General features: G+C 39.4%; 2 protein-coding genes across 3 annotated transcripts; both read right to left on the bottom strand.

Moving 5' to 3' along the window:
- Positions 1-238: 238 nt before the first annotated feature.
- On the bottom strand, positions 239-4,456 carry lmod1b (leiomodin 1b (smooth muscle)). 2 transcript variants are annotated; one of them, XM_067431108.1, is made up of 4 exons: positions 4,382-4,456; positions 3,962-4,300; positions 1,458-3,221; positions 239-1,261 (listed from the first exon to the last, which is right to left on the bottom strand). In XM_067431108.1, the coding sequence occupies exons 2-4, from the start codon at positions 4,229-4,231 to the stop codon at positions 1,235-1,237; spliced, it is 2,061 nt and encodes a 686-aa protein (XP_067287209.1). In that variant the 5' UTR covers positions 4,232-4,300; positions 4,382-4,456; the 3' UTR covers positions 239-1,234. The 2 variants fall into 2 exon arrangements, with proteins under 2 accessions (XP_067287209.1, XP_067287208.1); XM_067431107.1 differs by having other exon boundaries at positions 3,962-4,442.
- Positions 4,457-6,369: 1,913 nt separating this feature from the next.
- shisa4 (shisa family member 4) lies at positions 6,370-24,199 on the bottom strand. The gene is made up of 5 exons (XM_067431709.1): positions 23,720-24,199; positions 19,559-19,736; positions 12,278-12,414; positions 10,408-10,596; positions 6,370-8,297 (listed from the first exon to the last, which is right to left on the bottom strand). Exons 1-5 carry the CDS (start codon positions 23,775-23,777, stop codon positions 8,257-8,259), a joined length of 603 nt encoding a protein of 200 aa, XP_067287810.1. The 5' UTR covers positions 23,778-24,199; the 3' UTR covers positions 6,370-8,256.
- Positions 24,200-24,463: the final 264 nt, after the last annotated feature.

Raw genomic sequence — 24,463 nt, 5'->3', positions numbered from 1 at the left:
TGGTTTGTATTGACTTAAACAGAGCAGCGCTGTTATTGTTAACTAAAACTAAAACTAGTAATAATTGTTCACAGTAATTGAAAATCAGCTGAAATAAAATAAAATATAAATATTGATTAAAAACTTAAACTTAAAAATAAGTTGCAATTCTAATTGTTACTAAAAGTAAAACTGAAAAAGAAGGGAACAAAAGTAATAAAAGTAATAAAATAAGATCACATGACCCAGGTTTTGTTGGACCAATCATCATATATTTATCAGGCAGATTTCTCCTAAAACAATTTTTAAAAGTTTACATGACACAAATGGAATTACTGGATTGTCACAACTGAAACCTGATTTAAGAATCATGAATTCATGTTAAAAACAGCTTATTTTCAATGAAATAACATTCTGTTGTAACGTTCACAAGGTGCTTCCGTTCGCAAATTAAAAACGCTCAACATTTTTTTATGTTGTTTGATAAATTATAGATGGATGGTTAAAAAAAATACACTTGACAGTGATTAAAATGTATATACTCAACGGATTACATAAGTTTAAAGGAAACGTTAGATAAAAAAGTTTTGTAGTTCACATAGATATATTCAGACACAGATCACACTGATCTGATTATCCATCTCTTTCAACTAAATGCTGTAATCCTGTTTTTGTTCACACTCTCTCATGCACAATATATGGTATTGAAGAATCTGTAGTACCATGGAAACAATACCTTTATTATGCTATCTAGAATCCCTGATTAGCAAGAGCTTTTACTATAGAGATTCCCAAACCCAAAATAGGATAAAATCCAGGTGATTGTTTTTCTTACATAGTTCAATTCAGTCAGCTGTAAGATCCAATTTTACTGCCAAAACAAACATCAACTCAACATCTACATACATAATGTACCAAACACACGAGTAAATCTATCATATGAAATGATTAATTTAGTGCAAATGACTCTGCAGTTCCATAGGCCATCGAAGCCTCAAGCACCCATGACTGCACCACACTTCTGTTTCTTTCTATCGTCCAGTGTATTTTGTACAAAGACTCCTGGGCAGAAGCTGTGCATTCAATGGAATATCACCATCTACACAAGCTTATACCTGTCTTCCATACTGTAGGGCAGCAGTTAAGACTCCGTATGGAAGATTCTGAGTGTTGATCTTCTCAAGGTCTGTGAGATGTCTGTCCTTTCATTCCTGTCTTTTTTCTTCGTTCTTGTTTATCTCTCTGCATTGCCGGCTTACTGCAAGAGCTTTGGTATTGCAACCTGTGAAAAACAATTCATTGTGAGTTCAAATACTCTCAGAGAAAGCTCTGAATATGAGACCCAATGATAATTCCAAAATAATTTCTAAAATGTAACTTGCAAGATTGTAGATATATGTATATTTATAATTACATTTTATGACATTTAAGCCTATATGATATTTAATATAAATTATTTTTTATTAATTATTTCATACCTTTTTGAGCCGTTTGATATTGCTGTCCCTTATGGAAGCTAGAAGTTGGTCCCTTGTATTTTGAGATCCTCCTCTTCCTCCACTCTTATCGTCAAGCTTTCTCTGTGATACGGGGGTCAGGGAGTTCTTCAGGAAGTCTCTGTCTAGCATTGGAGGTGGAGGCGGTGGTAGTCCTCCAGGAGGTGGTGGTGGTGGAGGTGGTCCAGCACCAAGCCCACTGACTCTTTTCTTATGAGTCAACTTGGGCGATGGGGCGGGTGACGGTATGGGAGAAGGTACAGGGGACGGCCTGGGTGAGGCTCTCGGGGAACCTTTACCAAAGCCGGGTTTTGGGACTTCTAATGAGTCTTTCTTATCTCCAGCGCCTTGGGCTTGAGCCTGCTTCTGTTCCTGCAGCCGCTTTTGGCGCTGACGGTCCATATTGCGACTGAGAATATTGGTCATGGTCATACGAGGACCAGCTAACTCAAAGTGGTAGCCTAGTTTTAAAAGAGTTGTGTTTTCTTTTAAGATTTTGGTCATTTCCATCTCAGACTTTCCTCCGATGATGTGTCGCTGGTTGTGGAAGCGTAGCTCAGTGAGTGTGGAGTTGTGTTGGAGGGCATGGATCAGGGCCATTATGCCTTTGCTAGTAAGAAGATTGGAATCCAAATTGAGGCTAGTGATGCTTTTGTTATTTCGTAAGGTCTCAGCAATAGCATAAGCCACGTGGTCATCGGCACGGCAGTTAGCCAAAGAAAACGCTTTGATGTGTGTGTTGTTTTTCAAGGCCTCAGCAAACTGAATAAGCGTTTTGATTTTTATGACCTCAGAATTGTTCACATTGAGATCAGTCATGCCCGGATCGTTGTGACGAACTCTCTCAAGATCTTCATCAAACATGCTGGCCGACTCGTCCTCCTCTTCCTCCTCTTTGGTTTTACTTTTTGAAATGGTGTCAGAGACACAGTTTCCAGTCTTCACTTCCTTGATGGGTTCCTGAATTTCATTTATGATTTCATTTAGTTTCTGAACATCCTCTTTTCCCTGATCACTTGTTTTTGCATTATATTCCTGTGGCTTCTTCACATTTTCAAGAGCTTTTTTAGGTTCTTTCTCTTTATTTTCAGCAAGTCCTCTCAATTCCAACGTAGGGCCCTCTTTCATCTTTCCGCTTGACCTTCTTGTTTGTTTTTCATCCATGTCCTTCTTCTCTTCATTTGTTTTGTCTTCTAAAACCTGATTTTGGTTTTCCTCTAACCTAGACGTATAGCCTTTAGTCTTGATTTCCTCTCTCTTCTTAATCTCTTCTTTTCTTTCCCTTTCCTTCTCCTCTTTTTCCTTTATCCTAGAAATCATCTCCTTTGCTTTACTTTCCCCAGATTCCCTTTTCCGACTGTCTTCTTTTCTATTTCTCTCTTTGCTTTCTTCCTTTTTCTCCTGAAGCTTAGAAATTAGTTCTTTGGTTTTGCTGCTGCTACTTTCTCTCATCTCCCTTCTATCTTTGAGTTTACTCCCTTCATTTAGTTCTTTCACCTCTACTTTTCGCTCACTCAGCTCATCCTTCTTGGAAAGGGCAGATTGACCAGATTTGTCATCTTTGGTGCCCTCTGTGACTCTGTGGCTCCTGTCCTCTGGTCTACCATCACATTTAGGGAAGGAAGAGGTGGAGGGGGTCCTCTGAAGTCCTCCATCTTTGCTGTCAGATGTGGAGGTATTCGTCTCTTGGCTCAGGCCCATCTTACGCAGGTACTCTTGCTTCCGGCTCTCCTTCTTTGGCTCTCCCTGAGGATCAAACATGAATGAATTATGGACAAATTATGGTGACATATATTACATTTTATATTTTTGTTCAGGGGCAACCAACTGGAGGAAGAACCAGTGGCTTAGGCTTACATATCAACATTACAATTTTCAACCAAAGCCACTGCTTTGACACAGATGGTTATATAAAAGCTGTAGTGTATGCACATTGGATGTTTACACTATGCACAGTCGTTGTTTCACTGTGAAGATGTAAACTTGCACAGTGGATGAGTGTTTGATTTGTAAGCCACACAGTTTTGCACTGGAAAGCTCCAGCCTTGGCAGACTTATCCTTAAAAGGCAGTGAGCAAAGGAGCAATCAACCAAGGAACTTCAACCGGGCCAACATTTCAAGAGATTTTAACATCCAATAAGACTCCATTAGTATGTCCATTAGATTCATTTCTCCTGCTTGTATTATGTCTTAAAATTGAAGAAAGAAAACATTCAAAAAGGAAATATTTATGTAGTCACCACTCCTTTTACAGTTAAAGTAATCTAATATATGTAAAAGTTGTACAAAATAAAGTGACTTTTGCTATGGACATTTTGTCATAAAATGATAGGCTACAAAATAAATAGATGCAGAAAAGCATAGCCTATGTCAAACCACAATAGGTAATTTTTCTTTTCTTTTTAAGCTCATTTATTAACATGTTAGTTCAAACCCCATGATTCATTTTTTCACAGACAAACTTGTAAGGTAGTGAATATTTCACCTCTGTTGACAGGTTTCTCTGGAAGCGGGATTTGAAGTCATCGGTCTGGCTGCTCAACTGTGATTCCTTTTTAACTGGCGTGGTTGGTTTTAAATCCGTTTGGTCCACAACGATTATTTCACTCGGATCTGGATCGGGAACAACCGATACCTCTTTCTGCAGCTCCTCCATTTCTTCGGGTGACAGGTTTGACAGCAAACTGTCGAGGTCCGGGTCCTCACTCACCTGTCGCCCGGTTTTAGTGAGTCCCCTCACTTTTCTCCGGGACATAGTTGCGTTCAGTAGGCTAATGACACAAACTTCTGTAGAATTCGCTGTGTTTTTGTTGTTGTTATTTGCCTTTTAAAAGAATAATTAATTAATAGAGCTGTCAGATTATAAAGTGAAGATGAAAAACGAGAAAAAGTGTAAAATTAAAACCTTTCTGGATTTGAAAGAAACGCGAGGAGCAGCGCGAGACTCGATGGACTGTCATCGTAAGTTTGTAGTGCTCGGACATTCCTTGAAATCCATCGAGCACATGCCCATATTTAGATGGGGGTACACAGTCCTTTAAAGGCAATTGGGAAGGATATGGTTTACTAAAACTCAAAAGCATCCCAGAAACTTACTGTTACTTCCTGGTAGGAAATCAGGATTCCTGAAGTGCTGACAGTATTTTTCCAGTGATGTTAAAGAATGTTATAGTCAGAAATAGGTTGGAAACTATAATAGGCTGTGCTATTCATGGAATCGGTTCAAGGTGGTTCAACAGAATATATATTCATAAATTTGAAATGATTGTTTCATCTTAGTAAATTAATGGAAGCAAATCGCAAGCCAAGAACACAAATCTGCCACCAAATGGTTGCCGCAGAGAAGCAAAAGTGCAGGATCTAATAGCAGCAGTGTTTATTTAACAAACTCAAAATGACAAAATACTCAGGATTCTCGTAGTCGTAGATCTAAACAAAAAACAACAACAACATAATACAGATGAGAACGGAACAAATACTAACTGAAAACAATATTAGGCTATCTAACTATAACTTAAACCAATGAAAGAAATAGCCTTTTGGTGCATTAATCAAACAACCATGTAAACAAATGCAAACAAAGGAAATAGAATATTGAACATTTCAGAAAACAATGAAAAAACAACTTAAACTAATACTCAAACTTAAAATGAAAACAAAGAATAGTTCAGCAGAGGGCGGAAGGGGGCTTATGGAGGGGATGAGGAGCAGGGCATAAGGAACCAGTGATGAGGAGATGACAGGTAAGGAGCTAGGGAGGAGTCAGGGAGTGATTTCAAACAGAGCAATCAGGATGCAGGACCACAGTGGAAACGAAGGAAGGAGGAGCCAGGGTGTAGCCAGGAGCCCAATTGACTGAGGTGGAGGTGAGGGTAGTAGAGAGACCCAGGCAGAGCTGAGATGAAGACCCAGGGTGACACTGATGGACTGGAGGGCCGAGGCGGCGCCTTGGCGAAGCTGGTGGGAGCAAAGACAACGGTGCAGCCAGAGCCCGGTGGAGCCAAAGGGGTGTAGGTTCAAGGCGTAGCCGGAGGGCTGGAAGTTCGTAGCACAACCAAGGATGACTGACCAAGGTGAGCTGGAGGGATGAAGGGCCACAGTGGAGCTGAGGGAGCATGGAGCCAGTCATAGTCTATCAATATGCCCTGGTATGGATATTGCTGCTGGCTCTCACACCTGGTCAAAACTCTGTAAGTGGCTTGGGCTCCAGGGCGAATGTGGCTCCAGGGGTAATCTCCATCTCCATCAGGGATGTTAGTGCTGGCTCATGCACCTTTTAGACTTGGCACTCTGTGGCTCTGGGACTGTGGTGGGCTCTGCAGTCTAAAAGATTAGGATCTAATTGCAGCAGAGTTTATTTAATTACAAACTCAAAATGACAAAATACTCAGGATACTCATAGATCTAAACACAAACATAACCATCATATACAGACAAGAAAGTAACAAAGGCGGAATGAAAACAGGATCAAAATATACTAACTTCGAGAGACAGGTACGGTGCACTAATCATACAACGAATAACCATGATGGAAACAAATGGAACAAAAAGCAACGGAACAATGAAAAACTAACTCAAACTAATTTTCAGACAAAACGTGAGAAAAAATATTACATAACTCATCTTAATGCAAAATGCAAATTATTGTAAGAATTCTTCGAATGCATTTTATCTAACATTAATTGTTTTTTAACAAAACACTACTTGTGATATATAGCCTATAGATATATTTGTGATAGTAAAAATGTGATTTATAAAAAAAGGTCAAAATAAATAAAATGGACAATAACCCAATTTTTTCTAAAGCACCGAGCAATTTGTAAAGCTTTTGAACAATGATCTGTGATATGGTTACCTACTGATTTCAGGTACAGCATTAATGGAGACAGCAAAGTCAAGTCTGTTTTTATTGTAAAAAGAGAATTATACAATACTCCTTGTCCAGTCTGTTCAGTTAGACCTCTCTTATAGGATGATTAGTGCAAGTTCAAACACTAGTAGCCTATTAATTGTATTCACCCCCCCCCCCCCCAGTTTAAAATACCTGTTAATATTACACATTGTAAAAATGTCTCTTTATAGTTCCTTTTCTTATTTGTACTTCACATTCCAGAGTGACAAATACAGTAGCATATGTTGTATATAGCAAAAACAACACTGTTAAATATACATTATTTTAAATAACTAACACGTTATTTAAACAGTGAACAAAGAATCAAAACTAATCTTACAGATGTGAGGTGAAGAGGTAGCAGAAACCATTTCAAATCAAAACAAATCGCACATCAAATGTACCTGACAATTGACAACCGATTATTTTGATGAGATGTCTAATTCTTTTCATTTACATTATAATCTACCCTTGAAAAGTATAACGTATGATAAACTTTTAAAGTAATTAAGGCAGAGACATCCACTCATGCTTATGGGGAAAAACACTCATTATGGCGGGCAATGGAAGTCCCGCCTTAGGGTGCAGTCGCATTAGCAAAATTTCACGAGCAAGAATGTTCCATTATCTATTGTTAATAATGTAGCAGTGTATGAAGCACAGCTATAAAAAAAAGTCACTTTCAAACTTTGACTGTTGGTCAGTGTGGCACATAGCACAACATGGATTCCCTTTAAATGAAAGGATTTCTTCTGTGAAAATTTGACAGACAACACACCTTTACAGTTAAAAGAGCCAATGGGAAAGGGTGTGAACATTTATATTAATTTATTTTACTTTTGGCATGAACTTAAAAGTAATTTCGACAAATTGATTTCAGTATTTTCCTAATTAAGTAAATAGGAGCTGTACATGGCTGGAAATAGTTGCATGTTGGTGTTACGAAAATGGTCGCAGAGTGAACTGACTTGCCTTAAAGGGACTTGAGCTTACCTCGCTGTGAGGATGTAACGAAACAACATAAATTAATGTAAAATGTTTTATAGATCAAATAATAAAAACGGACAGCTAACTGAATACAAACGTTACTGTGATTTCCTTGACAGCTGGCCTAGGTAGCATGAGATACAATAAAAGACATGCAATTCTAAGGGCGTTAAAATTACAGCTCAACCTCAAGCCAGATGTAACAACAGTGGACGAACTATAAATGTAACAAATGATTGGGTTGGTTGCGAGGATGCTATGAAACATGAAAATCTTTCTTAATGTAAGTTCCTTCTTATTTACATACTGCATGTTAACTGTCTATAAGACATCTATGTCTCATGTCCACATGTTAACTGTCTATAAGACATCTAAGACATGAAAAGCGTATGGCATGATGCTCAGATTAGCGGTAAAATAAATACATTTTGAACAAACAAACAGGGAGAGACAGCTAAGCATGGCTATTGCAGAATAAAGTGCAAATGTCACGCTGCTTCCTATTTGGCTGAACTGAGAATGATTCCTTGATAAGTCAGAACTGTCAGCCAGTCTCTTCTGCAGGACAGTCTTATTTAACAGTCCATTTCAGAGAGTCTGAATAAAATATAATGGCAAACTTAAAGCAGTCTTTTAGGTCAGTGAATTGCTGGATTTAAGTTGGAAGAGTCTCATTGATTAGTGAAATGTGAAAGCTGTACATCAAACAAGAAAACACTCCAATGCATGAGGCGATTCTGAAGTCAGTTCATGCTTCACTCCACAAACTAATCAAGAAATAAATAACATAAATCTTTTTTTTTAAAACTGCTTCTCATACAAGGGATTCCAAACAAGCATAGGCCCCTCTTCATCACCCATTGCATGGGTTATCGTCTTCTCACTGAGGGACTTCAGCTCTTTCAGTGCCCTGGGTATTGGGGAGGGGAGTACGGCGGAGGAGCTGAAAACACAACAATAACACAGTTCAGAAAAAAGTATTCTGAATATGTGTGATATTATATGCAAATATGTTTTTTTAATTTCCACTGTACACTCTTTGTAGACTATTGATTTAAATGTTGTTTACGTAAAGATCGGGTGACCAAACATACGAATTTCCCAGGAAGTTCTGTTTTTAAGTCCTGTCCTTGCCATCCTGCCTGGTTTTTTGAAAGTGATGAAAATGTCCTGGTTTTCATAATTTTCCATTGGGCCATTAAATTGACCGGTAGTCGAGTATTACTTGCACGCGCATGATACATTTGATTTGCGTTAGTGTAACCCGCCCTCTCACGCGTAATGCACTTGTCTAGAAAGTAACGAAGAAGAGGCTGCGCACCGCAGAAGAAAAGACAGCGCCTCCCCAACCGCCTAACCATACAGAATTGTGTTTTTTCATTCCAATTGTGACGTATATCCATGTAAAAAGTAGCCTGGCGTTGTCATACTCAGATTGTAGTCAGAATATGAGTCTGATACCGCTCCATTGGGCTGTGATTATGGGGCATGTTTCAACCGAACCAGGAAAGAAAATGCAATAAATTGGATAGACCTACAACCAATCAGAGCAACGGAGTAAGTGACGTATGTTGAGCAACGCATAGTTGTCAACAGAACTCAACTGCACGCATGCTGGAAGAAATAGAAGAAGAAAACGATCTTTGCCTAAATTTTTTTGAGAGAAATAGATGTGAAATAGAAATAAATGTGTTCTCCATTTAGGATCAGAACAAATTCAACCCAAGCGCTCTTTGGTGACGAGGATGTTTACGTTACTGTTGATCATCTGTCCATCATCGTATAAAGCCCGGCCTGACAATTTGATTGGTCCGAACATATGGAGAACAGGAAACAGTGTAGTTGCTAAACAACGGATCAAGTCCAGACCGACCTTCCCGACCTCAAATTTTATGGGCGGGGGGTTAATTCGGCAAGCATCCAGACAATCCAGTGAAAAGGCTATTTAAACAATAAAAAGTGTAGGGTGGGACCAGGGCTGGACTGGGGCTAAAATTTGGCCCTGGCAAACCCAGCCCATCCGGCCCATGAGTTCCCCGTGAATGTTTTTGCTGGGTTTGGGGCCTTAAATTGGAGTAAATAAATCAAATTAGGACGAGGACAAATAATAATAGACATGATCGAATTTGCTGCAAATGCAGATAAACATAATATTGCTTTTTTTGTCACACAGAAATGCCCTTGGCAGTAAAGCACTGATGATTTTGAGCTAGGAAGCAGTAAAGTAAATGTACTCCTTTTAAATGCTGTCGTCATCACTCACTCTCATGTCGTTCCAAACCTGTATGACTTCCGTGAAACACAAAATAAGATGTTTTGAAGAATGTTGGCAACCAAGCCATTTTGGTTAGGCTACCATTTGAATATTGTATGAACAAAAAAACAGACTCAAATTATTTTATTTTATGCTACACAGAAATTCATTTAGGTTTGGAATGACATTAGGGTGAGTAAATGATCACATTTTTGGGTTGAACTACCCCTTTAAAAACAATCCTATTTTTCAAGAGTAAACACATAATTTAAGACACTGACATCTATCTTTCATGAGGCTATCATTAAAATATAATGTAATTAAATTTCATTAGATCTATTAAAAAAGTTAATAAAACATAGGAAAATTTTTAATAAATGTTTCTTCCAAAACACTATATTTCTTCGCTGTTAGTAGTTTTTTTAAAAACACTACCGGCCCCAAAGTGCGTCGGCCCAAAGTGCCAGATTACCAGTCCAGCCCTGGGTGGGACTTGATTTTGTCCATCAGAAATTGATTGGATCATTTTGGTTCACTATTGCAGTGATCTCGTAAGTGACAGGTTATCACGCCCTCACGCCAGTAAACACGTCATCAGAGAAAAGAAGAGATGAAGTTGCAAAGTACACAAGTTATTTTAATAAATATTATGAGGGCACATGAATAAAAAAAAACTATGCATTGATAAATTATTTATAATAAATACTGCAATATTCCATAAAAAAAGATTTTTCAGTTTTGTTTTCATGGTGACTTTAATAACATAGTATGGAATCTCTGACAGAGGCCATGTAAATACCTGCTTGACTGTATCCTGCATCAGGAGGATTAGGAGGATAAGGACCATGAGGCATCATAGGATATTGGTGAGGGACACCTGGATACTGCGGCACCATTGGAAATCCATGATAATCAGGGTGTCCTATGGGTTTACCATAAGCATCGTACATATGCTCCACAGGATAGCTGGCCATTGGAATGTGCTGGGCTGAAATTGAGACTAATGTTAGTAAATGATGATTCTTGTTAAGAATCCGTTTATGGAAGCAAGCATTTTAAATATAAACCATGGCAGATTTTTTCAGGAATAATAAGAGTATTCCAATAAGAATCCAGTGGTTTAATACATAGTACTAACAAAGAATGCAATGCAATACCAGAACAGGAGAAATACCGGAATATAAATAAATTATTTGTATAGTGCGTTTTATAGTTGAGAATATAAAATGTTTAACTTTGCAGAAAATCATTACGTTATTGTTTATATTATCCTAATTAATACAATCCTTATTGTCAAATTTAGCAGATTAGAGCTGAGCGATAATAGATATATTTTGCAACAATACAAGCTATCAAACGGTTTACTATAGAGTATCCACCGATCAGACATAATTATGGCAACTGACAGTTGATGTGAATAACACTGATAATCTCTTCATCATGGCACCTGTTAGTGGGTGGGCTATATTAGGAAGCAAGTGAACATTTTGTCCTTGAAGTTTATGTTAGAAGCAGGAAAAATGGGCAAGCGTAAGGATTTGAGAGTTTGACCAAGGGCCAAAATGTGATGGCTAGACAACTGGGTCAGAGCATCTCCAAAACTGCAGCTTTTGTGTGGTGTTCTTGGTCTGCAGTGGTCAGTATCTATCAAAAGTGGTCCAAGGAAGGAACATTGGTGAACTGACGACAGGGTAGTCGGTGGCCAAGGCTCATTGATGCACATGGGGAGTAAAGGCTGGCCCATCAAACAGACTGAGCTACTATAAAATTGCTCAGATTGCTCAAGAATTTAATGCTGGTTCTGATAGAAAGGTGTCAGAATACACAGTGCATCAGTTTGTTGCAAATGTGCCTATGCTGACCCCTGTCCACTGGCAAAAGTGCCAACGTGAGCATCAGAACTGCATGGAACACGGAGCAATGGAAGAAGGTGGCCTGGTCTGATGAATCATGTTTTCTTTTACATCACATGGATGGCCGGGGGTGTGTGCGTCGCTTACCTGGGGAGAACGAGCACCAGAATGCACTATGGGAAGAAGATAAGCCGGCAGAAGCAGTGTGATGCTTTGGGCAAAGTTCTGCTTGGAAACCTTGGGTCATGCCATTCATGTGGATATTACTTTGACATGTACCACCTACCTAAGCATTGTTACAAAACATATACACTTTGTGGCCCCTTTTAGCAGGATAATGCACCCTGCCACAAAGCAAAAATGTTTTAGGAATGGTTTGAGGAGCACAACAACGAGTTTGAGGTGTTGACTTGGCCTCCAAATTCCCAAGATCTCAATCTAATTGAGCATCTGTGGGATGTGCCGAACAAACAAGTCTGATCCATGGAGGCCCCACCTCACAACTTACAGGACTTAAAGGATCTACTGCTAACATCTTGGTGCCAGATACCACAGCACACCTTCAGGGGTCTAGTAGAGTCCAAGCCTTGATAGGTCAGGGCTGTTTTGGCAGCAAAAGGGGGACCAACATCATATTATATCATAATGTTATGCCTAGATTGGTCTACATCACCCTACATTGGCATACTGTATACATGTGAATAAAGATATATTTATAGATATAAAAGATATACAAATATTTATAAAATTTTTCAATAAAATGCCACGTAGTAAACTCATGATGGACTGCGAAAAGAAAGAAATTATAGTGTTTACCTTCATAAGGACTTCTGCCTCGTTGCTGGCGGCGCTGGTAAAGGTAACAACAGGAACACATGAAGCAACAGACCATGGTTGCTATAGCAGCCACAAAGAGCAGGATCGAAGAAGCAATGCCAGCTATAGTGGAAGGGCTGAGAAAGACAGGACAGAAAACTTCACTGATGTTATTTACTATACATCTTGAATAATCTGACTTCTCTGGAAGCAACTCATAGAAATTACTAAGGCCTTTAGGTCTAGCAGTTTCACCAGTAAGATTTCAGCATTTCTTTCGTAACAGTCATACTTTTGCTCAGCTTTCCTTAAAAACAAATTAGTTTAATTTGGTGGCCTAATGTGAGATTAATAAGCCTCTCTAGGCTACTAAGTGTGGTCACTTGGTCCTTTTCAGGGATCTGAGCGTGGTACACTGGATTTTTGGCCTACATGTGAGCACTCTAAATGATCTTAGACTCTTTTGAGACCTTCTTGAGAGATTGTGCGCTGTGAAAAATTGCTCTGGGCTAAAAACATTCACAAATTCCATTTTAGCTTGGTCATCAGATTCCTCCATACAAACCAGCTATTCATCATGGCTGCGTCTGCGGACAGATCTCCCCCAAATATTAATTTATGACACTTGTCTATTGTCATTTCAAAGCGCCATAAGAGAGACATGACTGTGAGAACAGCCTTGTTTACATTTTCATGCTGAGTCCTCGAGATGATATTTAATTATATTATTAAACTACTATCTGTAAAACTTAACATAATGTATGTTAAAAATGTATGGGGCCAATGGAGTTCTCACAATGCCTGTTTTCACTGGTATATTTAAGCAAGTACATTACTGGACATGCACTTGTTATTTTTTATTACTTATCAAATATAAAAAAAACTGTATTATTATAACAATGGACAATAACATAATTGTTAAGCTGTAAACAAATAAATAATAATTTAAAGCCACAATATGTCAATTTTTACAGCTAGATGTCGCTTTTTTAAAACAAAGGCATAGCTTGATGACGCATGGATTTCACAGAGCTTTTATTATGACGACCATTTCCATTATGCATACGCTGTGCTGTTTTATCATATTAGATAAATAATTTGAGCGTGTTTATAGTTATGTTATAAAGCTACTCTGTGTTCGTTCAGTGGCTACTATGAAACACTTGATGCACACTGCAGTAAGCTAGATCGATATTAGGATGGGAAAACATGGTACTTGCGATACAATCAAGAAACTAACTGTGCTGAGCAATATAGCAATGATTTGATTTCTGTTGATGAATGTATCCAGAATATTAAAGCTGCACTTTGTAATTTTTCCATCCGCTAGAGGGCACCTAGCCTAGAAATCTAGACGCACCCTAGCGGCAGCAAATCGAATCTGCCGAGTGTTGTCTAGCAACTTTCAATACACTTCTGAGCTGTAAACACCAAACTCTGGTCGGGCCAATAACATTGGCCCTCATTTATCAATCTTGCGTAGAAACGGGTGTATATGTTGGCGTAAGATTATACTTACACTCCTCTCACCGCCTGATTTATGAAGCTGTGCGCATCTCTGCAATCCAGGTGTACGCAATACCTGCCCTTGATAAATGCCGCGGCTGAAAACGATCGTCATTAGAATAACACGCCCCTATATATTCAAGTCTCCGCCTCCCCCACGCCCTCATTTTACGCCATAAACACACGGAAGACGGCAAAGAAGCGAAACTTCTCCGACGTGGAGATCGGGCGCGTCTCAGTCATCCTACTAGTCCACTAGTCAGGGCACTGATTAGGACATAAGTCAATGGGCTAACTCCCTGATCAGTGTCCTGACTACTGAACTAGTGAGATGATTGAGCCGCGCCCATCAAGACCATCACCAGGGAAGTGGAAAAAGCGAAATTAAATTAAATAGCTGTTTGGATGAGAAATTATCACATTGCATTATTTTACATTTAGGTAAAGCGCACAGGCGCGCACAGGCGCGCACAGGCAAGCGCACATTGGAGGAATACATGCCTACAAATCAAATGCTTGGTATCACACAAATTAAACATTGAAGTCCATGTTGCACAAAAATAAACACTAAAGTTTATAATTACTATGCTGTTGTTGTTGTTTTTTACAGTGGGTCATGAAATTGCGTATATTTGTCAGTGTGTTTTGTGGTGTTAGGAATTTTTTTTCATTTTCGCACTAACTCAAAACGTGCGTACACCACCTCCTGAGCTGGCGTAGGATTTGAGCGTGCCGTACGCCAACGTCCATATTGATAAATCTCAAAGTCACCTTGGGTTTGGGTGTACGCAAGGTGTACGCTGGAAATTTGGTGTACGCACTTTTGATAAATGAGGGCCAATGTGTATAGAGTCGGTGGGCGGGGCTTAACATAATGACGACCGAGTTGCGCTTGCATGCTTCTTTTAATAAACACAGAAACTGGCAAACGGCGGTCTTTCGAATCTGCTTTGACCGCGACTCTGGAAGACTTGGAGTTAAGCTTTTCTCTGAGAAAAGAACAAAGAACGGCACTCAGAAGTCATTTTTAAAGCAGCACTAGGTAACTTTTCAACCTTCATAATATATTTTCAAGACTCTTGTGATAATACATCGACTTACAATAGGTTGAATGACACGTCTGCCAAAGCTTGATGGGGTCTGTATCGTTTTTATCGTACTTTTAAACTTCGGGTTTCGGGTAGTAACTCGAGAACAAAAAGAACTACAAAATTCGACTGCTTTACGGCATATACGTCACTTCCACCAACACCCACACTTCCTTAAATTCGGACGTGCGAGCCCAACTTTGTTCGTCGGATAATATAGTACGGTCCGAAGCAGCACAGACAAATAAGAAAGAAAAGGTTTTGTTGGAGGAAAGCAATAAGAAGAAACGAAAAAATGATCGGATTAAAGGCAGGATGAGGATCAACATTGGACCAGCGTTTGCTCGTTGGCGTGAGGTTGTCATGTCAACAAATGCACGCGCGATGACATCCCCTGTTGTAGGATGACAGAGCTTACGACAGTAGTTGAGGACATTATTTTTTCCCAACTGTAGGGGGACCCCAAGAGCAAAAGTTACCAAGTGCTGCCTTAAGAAGGGAAGATGTGTTCTGAGTTTTGCCGACCGGATACGCTAAAAGTGTATTCTTTCAACTAGCTCTGGTTGGTTGTAGCGATATCCAATTGCGCGCACACCGTGCAGAGGGAGTTTGAAAGACAACTGTTTATCCCGCCCCTCGGATTGAGCCCTGTCAATGGTGAGTTTCCAGACCAAACATCTTGATGTGTATCTGGCTTGTCAGACTAGAGGGCACCTATTCAAAACAGAAGTGTAGTTTGATGACGCCAAGTTTGACCTCAGAATCTTGGGACATGTGGTCTTCACCTCACAGCCGGTGGAAAAGAATTGGGATAGGACTCGTGGAGAAATCATGTTCATGGATGCGGTTATTAACGTTAATGTAGTATGAAGCAGAGCAGAACAGAGTGTTGCGGAGCTGAGCAAGGCCCTGGAGCGGTTGTTGAGCAACACACGGCCCGCGAGCAGCAGGACTTTTTATTATGACGGGACACATTTGTGAGCGCTATTCCCGCTTTTCCGGTCATGAGCATGAGGTAACGCAGCTCTGTCTATCATATTAAATCAATTTAAATGTGTTTAAGGGTGCGTTCACACTTGTAGTTCGGTTCGTTTGGTCCGGACCAAAAAACAAAAACAAAACATAATAGTCCTGGTCCGCGTAGCGTTCACACAGGCATTTTTAACAGCGAACCTAAAGTTACCGAACCAATGGCATAGGGAGACGGATACAACCTGATTAGTCGGCTTATATGACGTAGGAGCTCGCTTACTGAACATTCAAAACAATGCTGTGTGCGGATTACACGCGCGGGCATTTTATGCGTGTACATATGGCATTATTTTTTACAAGAGAACTCATGAAGAGCTCATGAAATGTTCAAAACATTCAAAACAACGCTGTGTGCTGGATTAAACGCGATCATTTTATGCGTGTACATGTGCCATTATTTTTACCCGCTGAGAACTCATGAAGAGCTCATGAAATGTTCATGAAAACAGCAGCAGGATTTCCTCCGTTGTGCAGAAAAGAGACATCCGTTCTGTCGTCTGTACCTGCTAATAATGGGCAACACAGGAACTTTGATGAGAAGAGCCAGGTATGCTTTTTGTGTGTTTTTTCTAGCATTTTCGAAACATGCTCGTCTGACCAAATATTGATTAGGCACTTCCTCGTTGCTCCACGTTTGCCCTCTAACGTTAAAGTTACTCATTTTGGATACACCGATCTTTCCGCGTCGTCAAATCAGCTGCATTATGCGTCGCTTTTTGTGACATACGTCCGGTTTTTGGTCCGTTTACATGTCTTTGGTCCATGTTGCGTTCATATATCAATCGAACCGCACCAGAGTTCGTTTGGAAGCAGACCGAGACCCATCTTTTTAGCGGTCTCGGTTCGCTTGTTTGGTGCGCACCAGGGTTCGGATGGCAGCGTTCACATATGTTCAAATGAACCGCACTAACCGAGCAACCGCACCAGGGTTCGTTTTAATCGAACCAAACATGACAGGTGTGAACGCACCGCACCCTAAATTATGTGTTATGACGTTACTCTGTGCGTTCACTCAGCGGCTGCTGACACGATGCACACTGCTAAGAGTAAGGCGCTATTGTGGCTGAGGGTAACGCAGATATGACCCAATTGACAGGCGACTCCCTCAGACGTCCCGCCTCCTTGGTTAAAATAGCAATTTTCTCACAATTTACAAATAGTTGGAAACATTTGGAATATGGTTAGATCTCAACTGCACAAAATATATAACACTGCCTTGTAGTTTTTGGATATTTTACTGCAAAAATCCTACATAGTGCACATTTAAAGTGTCTTCGGTGTTTCCGTGGTTTATACAAAATAAAACTCAAGGGTCATACGGGTGTGATGTCATTGATAGGTGACACACAGACACGGTCCGTGTCCTGGTTAAAAACATTGTTCTAGTAGTTTTTGGATATTCTAATCCAAACATTGTACATATTGGCCCTCATTTATCAAAAGTGCGTACACCAAATTTCCAGTGTACACTTAACGTCGTACACCCAAAACCACGGTGACTTAGTTTATTAATATGGACGTTGCTGTACGGCACGCTCAAATCCTACGCCAGCTCAGGAGGTCGTGTACGCACGTTTGGAGTTAGTGCGAAAATGCGCAGGAAAACAATTCCTAAAAACACAAAACGCACAGACAAAAATATGCTATATTATGACCCACTTTACAAAAACAACAACATAATAATTATAAACTTCAGTGTTTATATTTGTGCAACATGCACTTCAATGTTTAATTTGTGTGACTTTACCAAAGCATTTGATTTGTAGACATATGTATTCCTCCAGTTGCAAGCCTGTGCGCTTTACCTGACATTTTAGGGTTAGGCCCGGCAGCTGCGCACGGACTGGGACTGAAAATAATTCAGACTGACAAAATAATAAAAATTGCATTCTTCTTCTTCTTAATAATAATAATAATAATAATAATAATAATAATAATAAAATAAATAATAACGACATTCTTCTTCTAAATAACAATAAGCGTAATTAATAATAAAAATCATATTAATAATAATAAGAAGAAGAATCTTACAAATTTTCATGCAATTATTAATGTGAATGAATGGTACTCCACATCACATCATCATAACTATTGTACACCCCCATACATGTGATGTGATATGAAATTAAATGCTAATTGTTTCAAAACATGTGCTGTAAAATAATGCATTGTGATAGGTAATTTCTCATCCAAACAGCTATCTAAACTGCTGAAGTGCACTTCTCAACCCCCCACACTATTAACAGTACTCGTAATTTGGGTCCATATTTTGTTTTGGTGGGCGCCATCCCACTCTTTAAACTCCCAAATAAAACAATTTAGTTTTTTTCCACCTGGTGATGGTCTCAATCTTCACGTCGGAGAAGTTTCGCTTCTTTGCCGTCTTTTGTGTGTTTATGGCGTAAAATGAGGGCGTAGGGGAGGCGGAGACTTGAATTTATAGGGGCGTGTTATTCTAATGACGGTTGTTTTCAGCCGCGGCCTTTATCAAGGGCAGGTATTGCTTACACCTGGATTGCAGAGGTGCGTACAGCTTCATAAATCAGGCGGTGAGAGGAGTGTAAGCATAATCTTAAACCAACATATATGCCCGTTTCTACGCAAGATTGATAAATGAGGGCCATTGTGACTTTAAAACATGTATTGTATAAAATCAGTGACATTGTACAGGCAAAGACAGCCATTCAAAATAAATATGATTTATACAGATGGATGTGTGGTTTAGTGCAACAATATAGATACAGTACTACAACAAAATGCATATTTTTGTGCAAAAAAAAGACAACCTACAGGAATATTCCATATTCAAAGTTAAGCACAATCAACAGCATTTGTAGCAATGTTTTAAAAATATTGGTTACAGTGAGGGCATACAATGGAGGTGAAAGGGATCACATTTTTGGAAGGTATAGGGTCAGCCATTAACCACTGAATTGAAATAAATCCAAAAAACAACAGTATGAACACAAAGATGTCTGAGAGAGGAGTGATTAACAGCATAGATCGAATGACTGTACACAATTCGACAGCGGCGGACAGTAGTGGAGCATTTTTTATTTTCTACTCAAGTACATTTTTCAAGTATATACTTTATCAGTGTTTTTCTTTGGTAAACTTTTACTTCACTATATTCCAAAGCATAATATATAATGTCATACTTTTTACTGCAATACATTTCATAAATAAAAGTTGTTGTTTTTTGCCTTTAACTCTTAATAACATTAAACATATACTACTTTCTTACTTGTACTCAAGTAAAATTTTAATTAGTTTTACTTAAGTAAAAGTATGCAGCACTACATATTTAATGTAATTAAGTATTAAATGATATTCAATATGAAACAGTGCAGTAAAAATTACAATATTATGTTTTGGAATATTGTGAAGTAAATGTTTTCCAAAGAAGAACACTGATCAAGTGCATACTTGAAAAATAAAATTACTTGGAAAGTAAAAATACTCTACTAATGTCCGCCTCTGCAATTGGATAGTCCTTCAACCAATCAGACCAACAATCCATCGCTTTTCTATCCGTCATTGTGTTAAACCCACCAATAGCATCAAATCACAGGCAGATCGGGCTGGGTTTACACAGTCTATTCTGAGACACCATTACTACTTAACCCTAAGTGGTCCAAAACCTAGAAAAATGTACCTGAGATGGAACAGCATGCATCGCTTCTGTCCTGCCTCTGTGATCATCTTGAAGCCATCCAGGCAGCAGTAACGGCGGTGACAGTTCCCACAGCAGAAGGTCATGAGTGGGCAGTCAAAGCCATTGTGCCAGGTGCCATTTTTGTCCAAATACCACAAGCAGTCCTCATCTGCCCTCACTGAAAGAAATCATAAAAAGCAGAGGTAATAAACATAGCAAAACAGTATAATAATACAATTCTAGAAAGGAACCAATGGCACATTCTTCTAGACTAGCCTACAACTTAACAGCATCACTAAAATATAGAATAACCTATGAGGAACTAAAAAATGTAGTCATGTAATATGCATTAATAAATGACAAACAATTTGCATATCTACAGTTGTAGCCAAAAAGTGATGTCAGAAGGAGATATTTGTTTTTAATGACCATCAAAATCTAGAAAAAATACAGCTCTGGAAAAAAATGAAGAGACCACTTCACTTTGAGAAATCAATGTAAAGTGGTCTCTTCATTTTTTCCAGAGCTGTATTAATTTCACTTGTACTTCAGTTGCAGTCTTTTCAGTGTCTGTCCAGTTGTCCGTTCTTGTTTATGCAGCAGTTGTACTATCCTTTTTGGATTTGTTGGATTGTGCTGAGTTTGATATTCAAGACTTTTAACCTGACACACACACACACACACACACACACACACACACACACACACACACACACACACACACACACACACACACACACACACACACACACACACACACACACACACACACACACACACACACACACACACACACACACACACACACACCACTCTATATATATATAGTGCCTTGCGAAAGTATTCGCCCCCCTTGAACTTTGCGATCTTTTGCCACATTTCAGGCTTCAAACATAAAGATATAAAACTGTCATTTTTTTGTGAAGAATCAACAAGTGGGACACAATCATGAAGTGAAATTAAATTTATTGGATATTTCAAACTTTTTTAACAAATCAAAAACTTAAAAATTGGGCGTGCAAAATTATTCGGGCCCTTTAGTTTCAGTGCAGCAAACTCTCTCCAGAAGTTCAGTGAGGATCTCTGAATGATCCAATGTTGACCTAAAAGACCAATGATGATAAATAGAATCCACCTGTGTGTAATCAAGTCTCCATATAAATGCACCTGCACTGTGATAGTCTGTTTAAAGCGCAGAGAGCATCATGAAGAACAAAGAACACACCAGGCAGGGCCGAGATACCGTTGTGGAGAAGTTTAAAGCCAGGATTTGGATACAAAAAGATTTCCCAAGCTTTAAACATCCAAAGGAGCACTGTGCCAGCGATAATATTGAAATTGAAGGAGTATCAGACCACTGCAAATCTAAAAGACCTGGCCGTCCCTCTAAACTTTCAGCTCATACAAGGAGAAGACTGATCAGAGATGCAGCCAAGAGGCCCATGATCACTCTGGATGAACTGCAGAGATCTACAGCTGAGGTATGAGACTCTGTCCATAGGACAACAATCAGTCGTATACTGCACAAATCTGGCCTTTATGGAAGAGTGCCAAGAAGAAAGCCATTTCTTAAAGATATCCATAAAAAGTGTTGTTTAAAGTTTGCCACAAGCCACCTAGGAGACGCACCAAACATGTGGAAGAAGGTGCTCTGGTCAGATGAAACCAAAATTGAACTTTTTGGCAACAATGCAAAACGTTATGTTTGGCGTAAAAGCAACACAGCTCATCAGAATCAGAATCAGAATCAGAAAGAGCTTTATTGCCAAGTGTGCTTTCACACACAAGGAATTTTTTTTGGTGCTGAAGCTTCCAGTGCACATAAACAATACAATACAACACGGTAATAAATCATCACCCTGAACGCACCATCCTGTTAAACGTGGTGGTGGCAGCATCATGGTTTGGGCCTGCTTTTCTTCAGCAGGGACAGGGAAGATGGTTAAAATAATAATAATAATAATAATAATAATAGATTTTATTTATAATGCACTTTTCATTCCGAAGAATCTCAAAGTGCAACAAAGGGGGGTAACACAAAAAATGAATAACAAGTAAAAATACAGAATACTACAAACAATCAACCAACACAGAAAACAGAACAGAAACAGAGCTGATGGTGAACAGAAACAGAGCTGATGGTGAATAGAAACAGAGCTGATGGTGAACAGAAACAGAGCTGATGGTGAACAGAAAACAGCTGATGGTGGAAGTCTCTGTTAGCTCCGCAGCACACTGTGGTCCACTCCATGTTTAAAATTTCTCCCAGCGGTGTGTCCTGATGACATCGCTGAGGCACGACAGCTGAAGACCAGATGATGGGTCTTCTTCATGATGATTCAAACGATGGGGATCGCCGCAGCACCATGCAGGAGGCAGAACATTCCTCCGGGCACTTCTGTGGACACACCGGGGCCGGCGCATGCAGATGTCGCTCCACGGTCGCAATGCAGGACGGAACAGCGGCGCAGCCGAGAAGCAGAACATCCCAACATCATGCCGGACGCCGACGACGAGAGCCCGGATGACGCTAGCCCGGTGCAAACTTCAGCCACCATGCAGCTTAAGCCCAAGGGAGACCACCAGTGAGCACCCGCGGCGAGAAACATCAAATGTCCTCCAAACCAGAAACCAACCGCAGCAATTCAAACGTAAACATTAGAGAAGCGGTTGAAAACGGCGAAACGACGAACAACGAGTTCTCAGTGGCTGCCAGCAACAGTCCCAATTGTAGCTCTGACTGTTAGACTAGTCACAAACATAAGGAAATAAAATAAAATGTAAATCTAATAGTACATTAACATGATTTGTTGTGGGTGGAGAAGCGGCGAACAGACAACGCCAGCGTCCTCTCCCCCACGTTGCCTAGCAATTCAAAATAGATGGGAAGATGGATGGAGCCAAATACAGGACCATTCTGGAAGAAAACCTGATGGAGTCTGCAAAAGACCTGAGACTGGGACGGAGATTTGTCTTCCAACAAGACAATGATCCAAAACATAAAGCAAAATCTACAATGGAATGGTTCAAAAATAAACATATCCAGGTGTTAGAATGGCCAAGTCAAAGTCCAGACCTGAATCCAATCGAGAATCTGTGGAAAGAACTAAAAACTGCTGTTCACAAACGCTCTCCATCCAACCTCACTGAGTTCGAGGTTCTGCGAGGAGGAATGGGCAAAAATTTCAGTCTCTCGATGTGCAAAACTGATAGAGACATACCCCAAACGACTTACAGCTGTAATCGCAGCAAAAGGTGGCGCTACAAAATATTAACTTAAGTGTGCCAAATAATTTTGCACGCACAATTTTTCAGTTTTGGATTTGTTAAAAAAGTTTGAAATATCCAATAAATGTCATTCCACTCCATGATTGTGTCCCACTTGTTGATTCTTTACAAAAAAATACAGTTTTATATCTTTATGTTTGAAGCCTGAAATGTGGCAAAAGGTCACAAAGTTCAAGGGGCCGAATACTTTCGCAAGGCACTGTCTGTCTGTCTGTATGTATGTATGTATGTATGTATGTATATATATATATATATATATATATATATATATATATATATATATATATATGTGTGTGTGTGTGTGTGTACAATTATGTAAGCATAATGAGCATATTAATTCACTATTAAACTCTTAAGACTCTACTAAATAATTACTTAAGAAATTTCTTACAATAATTTTACAAGATGTGAGATGAAATCTTAAAATATATATCTTAAAACAGCCTTTTTATTATTATCTTTTTTTAATGCAAAAGCTGCATCTTTGTTTTCATCTTCAGTAGCAGTATTTTAAATGTAGGTCAGTTAACCACTTGCTCAAGGTCTCAACTTGGATTAGCTTTCAGTAACTGGTTCTGCAGTGATGACCTCATGTTACACAGAATACAGAAGAAAACAAATACAGCCTCATGCGAACTTACACTGAGGGGGTTCAGAGCTGTTGCTATAGAATATGACATTCTGGGTTGTAGACATGATGTTACTAGTATATGAGTTTAATTAGATAAAAGCTACACATGCCAACTGAATAATATTTGCTTCCTGCCGACGACAATTATACCTTATACATTAAAAAAAAACATGTTAATATTAACATTACAAGTAAAAATTGGTGGAAATGAGGCCTATGAAGAAACTACAATATCGTCTTACCCTGCCAAGCGGAGAAAATAATATAGAGGACCGGTATAATGACGGCGTAGAAGGACATTCTGCTTCCAGAACACTATCCGTTATATCAGATAAAAAATGGTTACATTTGCATCCTTTGAAACAAAACAAGGAACCCTTTCAAATTTTATCTGTCACGTCTCGCAGATACCGAAGCTCGGAATCAAGCAGGTTCGTGATCAACATGCGATCTGTGTGGAATGACACACCGCCCGTGACGCTACACGCCCGACTCCAAATCCCCAGTACCAGCCTCCATACTAGATCAAATAAATTAAAGGACATTCATTTCCCCGGGGTGAAGCGTAGTATTCAAACTATGAGGGGAAATTATTAGAATTAATTCAGGAGATTAACTGCGGCTGGGTTGAATTGTTGTAGAAATAAAGCTGCAGATGCGCGAAATTCCATGAGGGGGAAAATGGAGCCCGACGGTTCCTGTAGCAGCTCTGCACACTTCTGGAGACAAAGGGTGCGTCTCAATCAGCTCCCTAGTTCAGTAGTCAAGGTACTGATCAGGGAGTCAGCCCATTGACTAATGTCCTGACCAGTGCCCTGACTAGTGAACTAAGAAGCTGATTGAGAAGCACCCAAATACATTATTAAACGTACAGACTACGTTACATCGTTCCTTGAAATAACAGTTATGCTATATATGCATGCACTTCATTATATGTAATAATCAAATAAAGAACTCCAAAAGTGGTAGATAGGAGCACAGCAGGT

The sequence above is a fragment of the Pseudorasbora parva genome, chromosome 22 (genome assembly GCF_024679245.1).
Source record: "Pseudorasbora parva isolate DD20220531a chromosome 22, ASM2467924v1, whole genome shotgun sequence".
Taxonomy (NCBI): Eukaryota; Metazoa; Chordata; class Actinopteri; order Cypriniformes; family Gobionidae; genus Pseudorasbora; species Pseudorasbora parva.
Note: the sequence above shows the minus strand (reverse complement) of the source record. Positions and strands in the feature narration are given on the sequence as shown.

Bases quoted from the DNA above. Each gene is read 5' to 3' on its own strand.
- lmod1b (XM_067431108.1), bottom strand. From the start codon at position 4,231: ATGTCCCGGAGAAAAGTGAGGGGACTCACTAAAACCGGGCGACAGGTG. The intron at 3,222-3,961 runs GTGAAATATTCA...TTTGATCCTCAG, and splicing joins AGAGAAACCTGTCAACAGAG to GGAGAGCCAAAGAAGGAGAG. The intron at 1,262-1,457 runs GTATGAAATAAT...TGTTTTTCACAG, and splicing joins ATATCAAACGGCTCAAAAAG to GTTGCAATACCAAAGCTCTT.
- shisa4 (XM_067431709.1), bottom strand. From the start codon at position 23,777: ATGTCCTTCTACGCCGTCATTATACCGGTCCTCTATATTATTTTCTCC. The intron at 12,415-19,558 runs GTACATTTTTCT...TGTCTTTCTCAG, and splicing joins TGCATGCTGTTCCATCTCAG to CCCTTCCACTATAGCTGGCA. The intron at 10,597-12,277 runs GTAAACACTATA...TCTCAATTTCAG, and splicing joins AGGCAGAAGTCCTTATGAAG to CCCAGCACATTCCAATGGCC.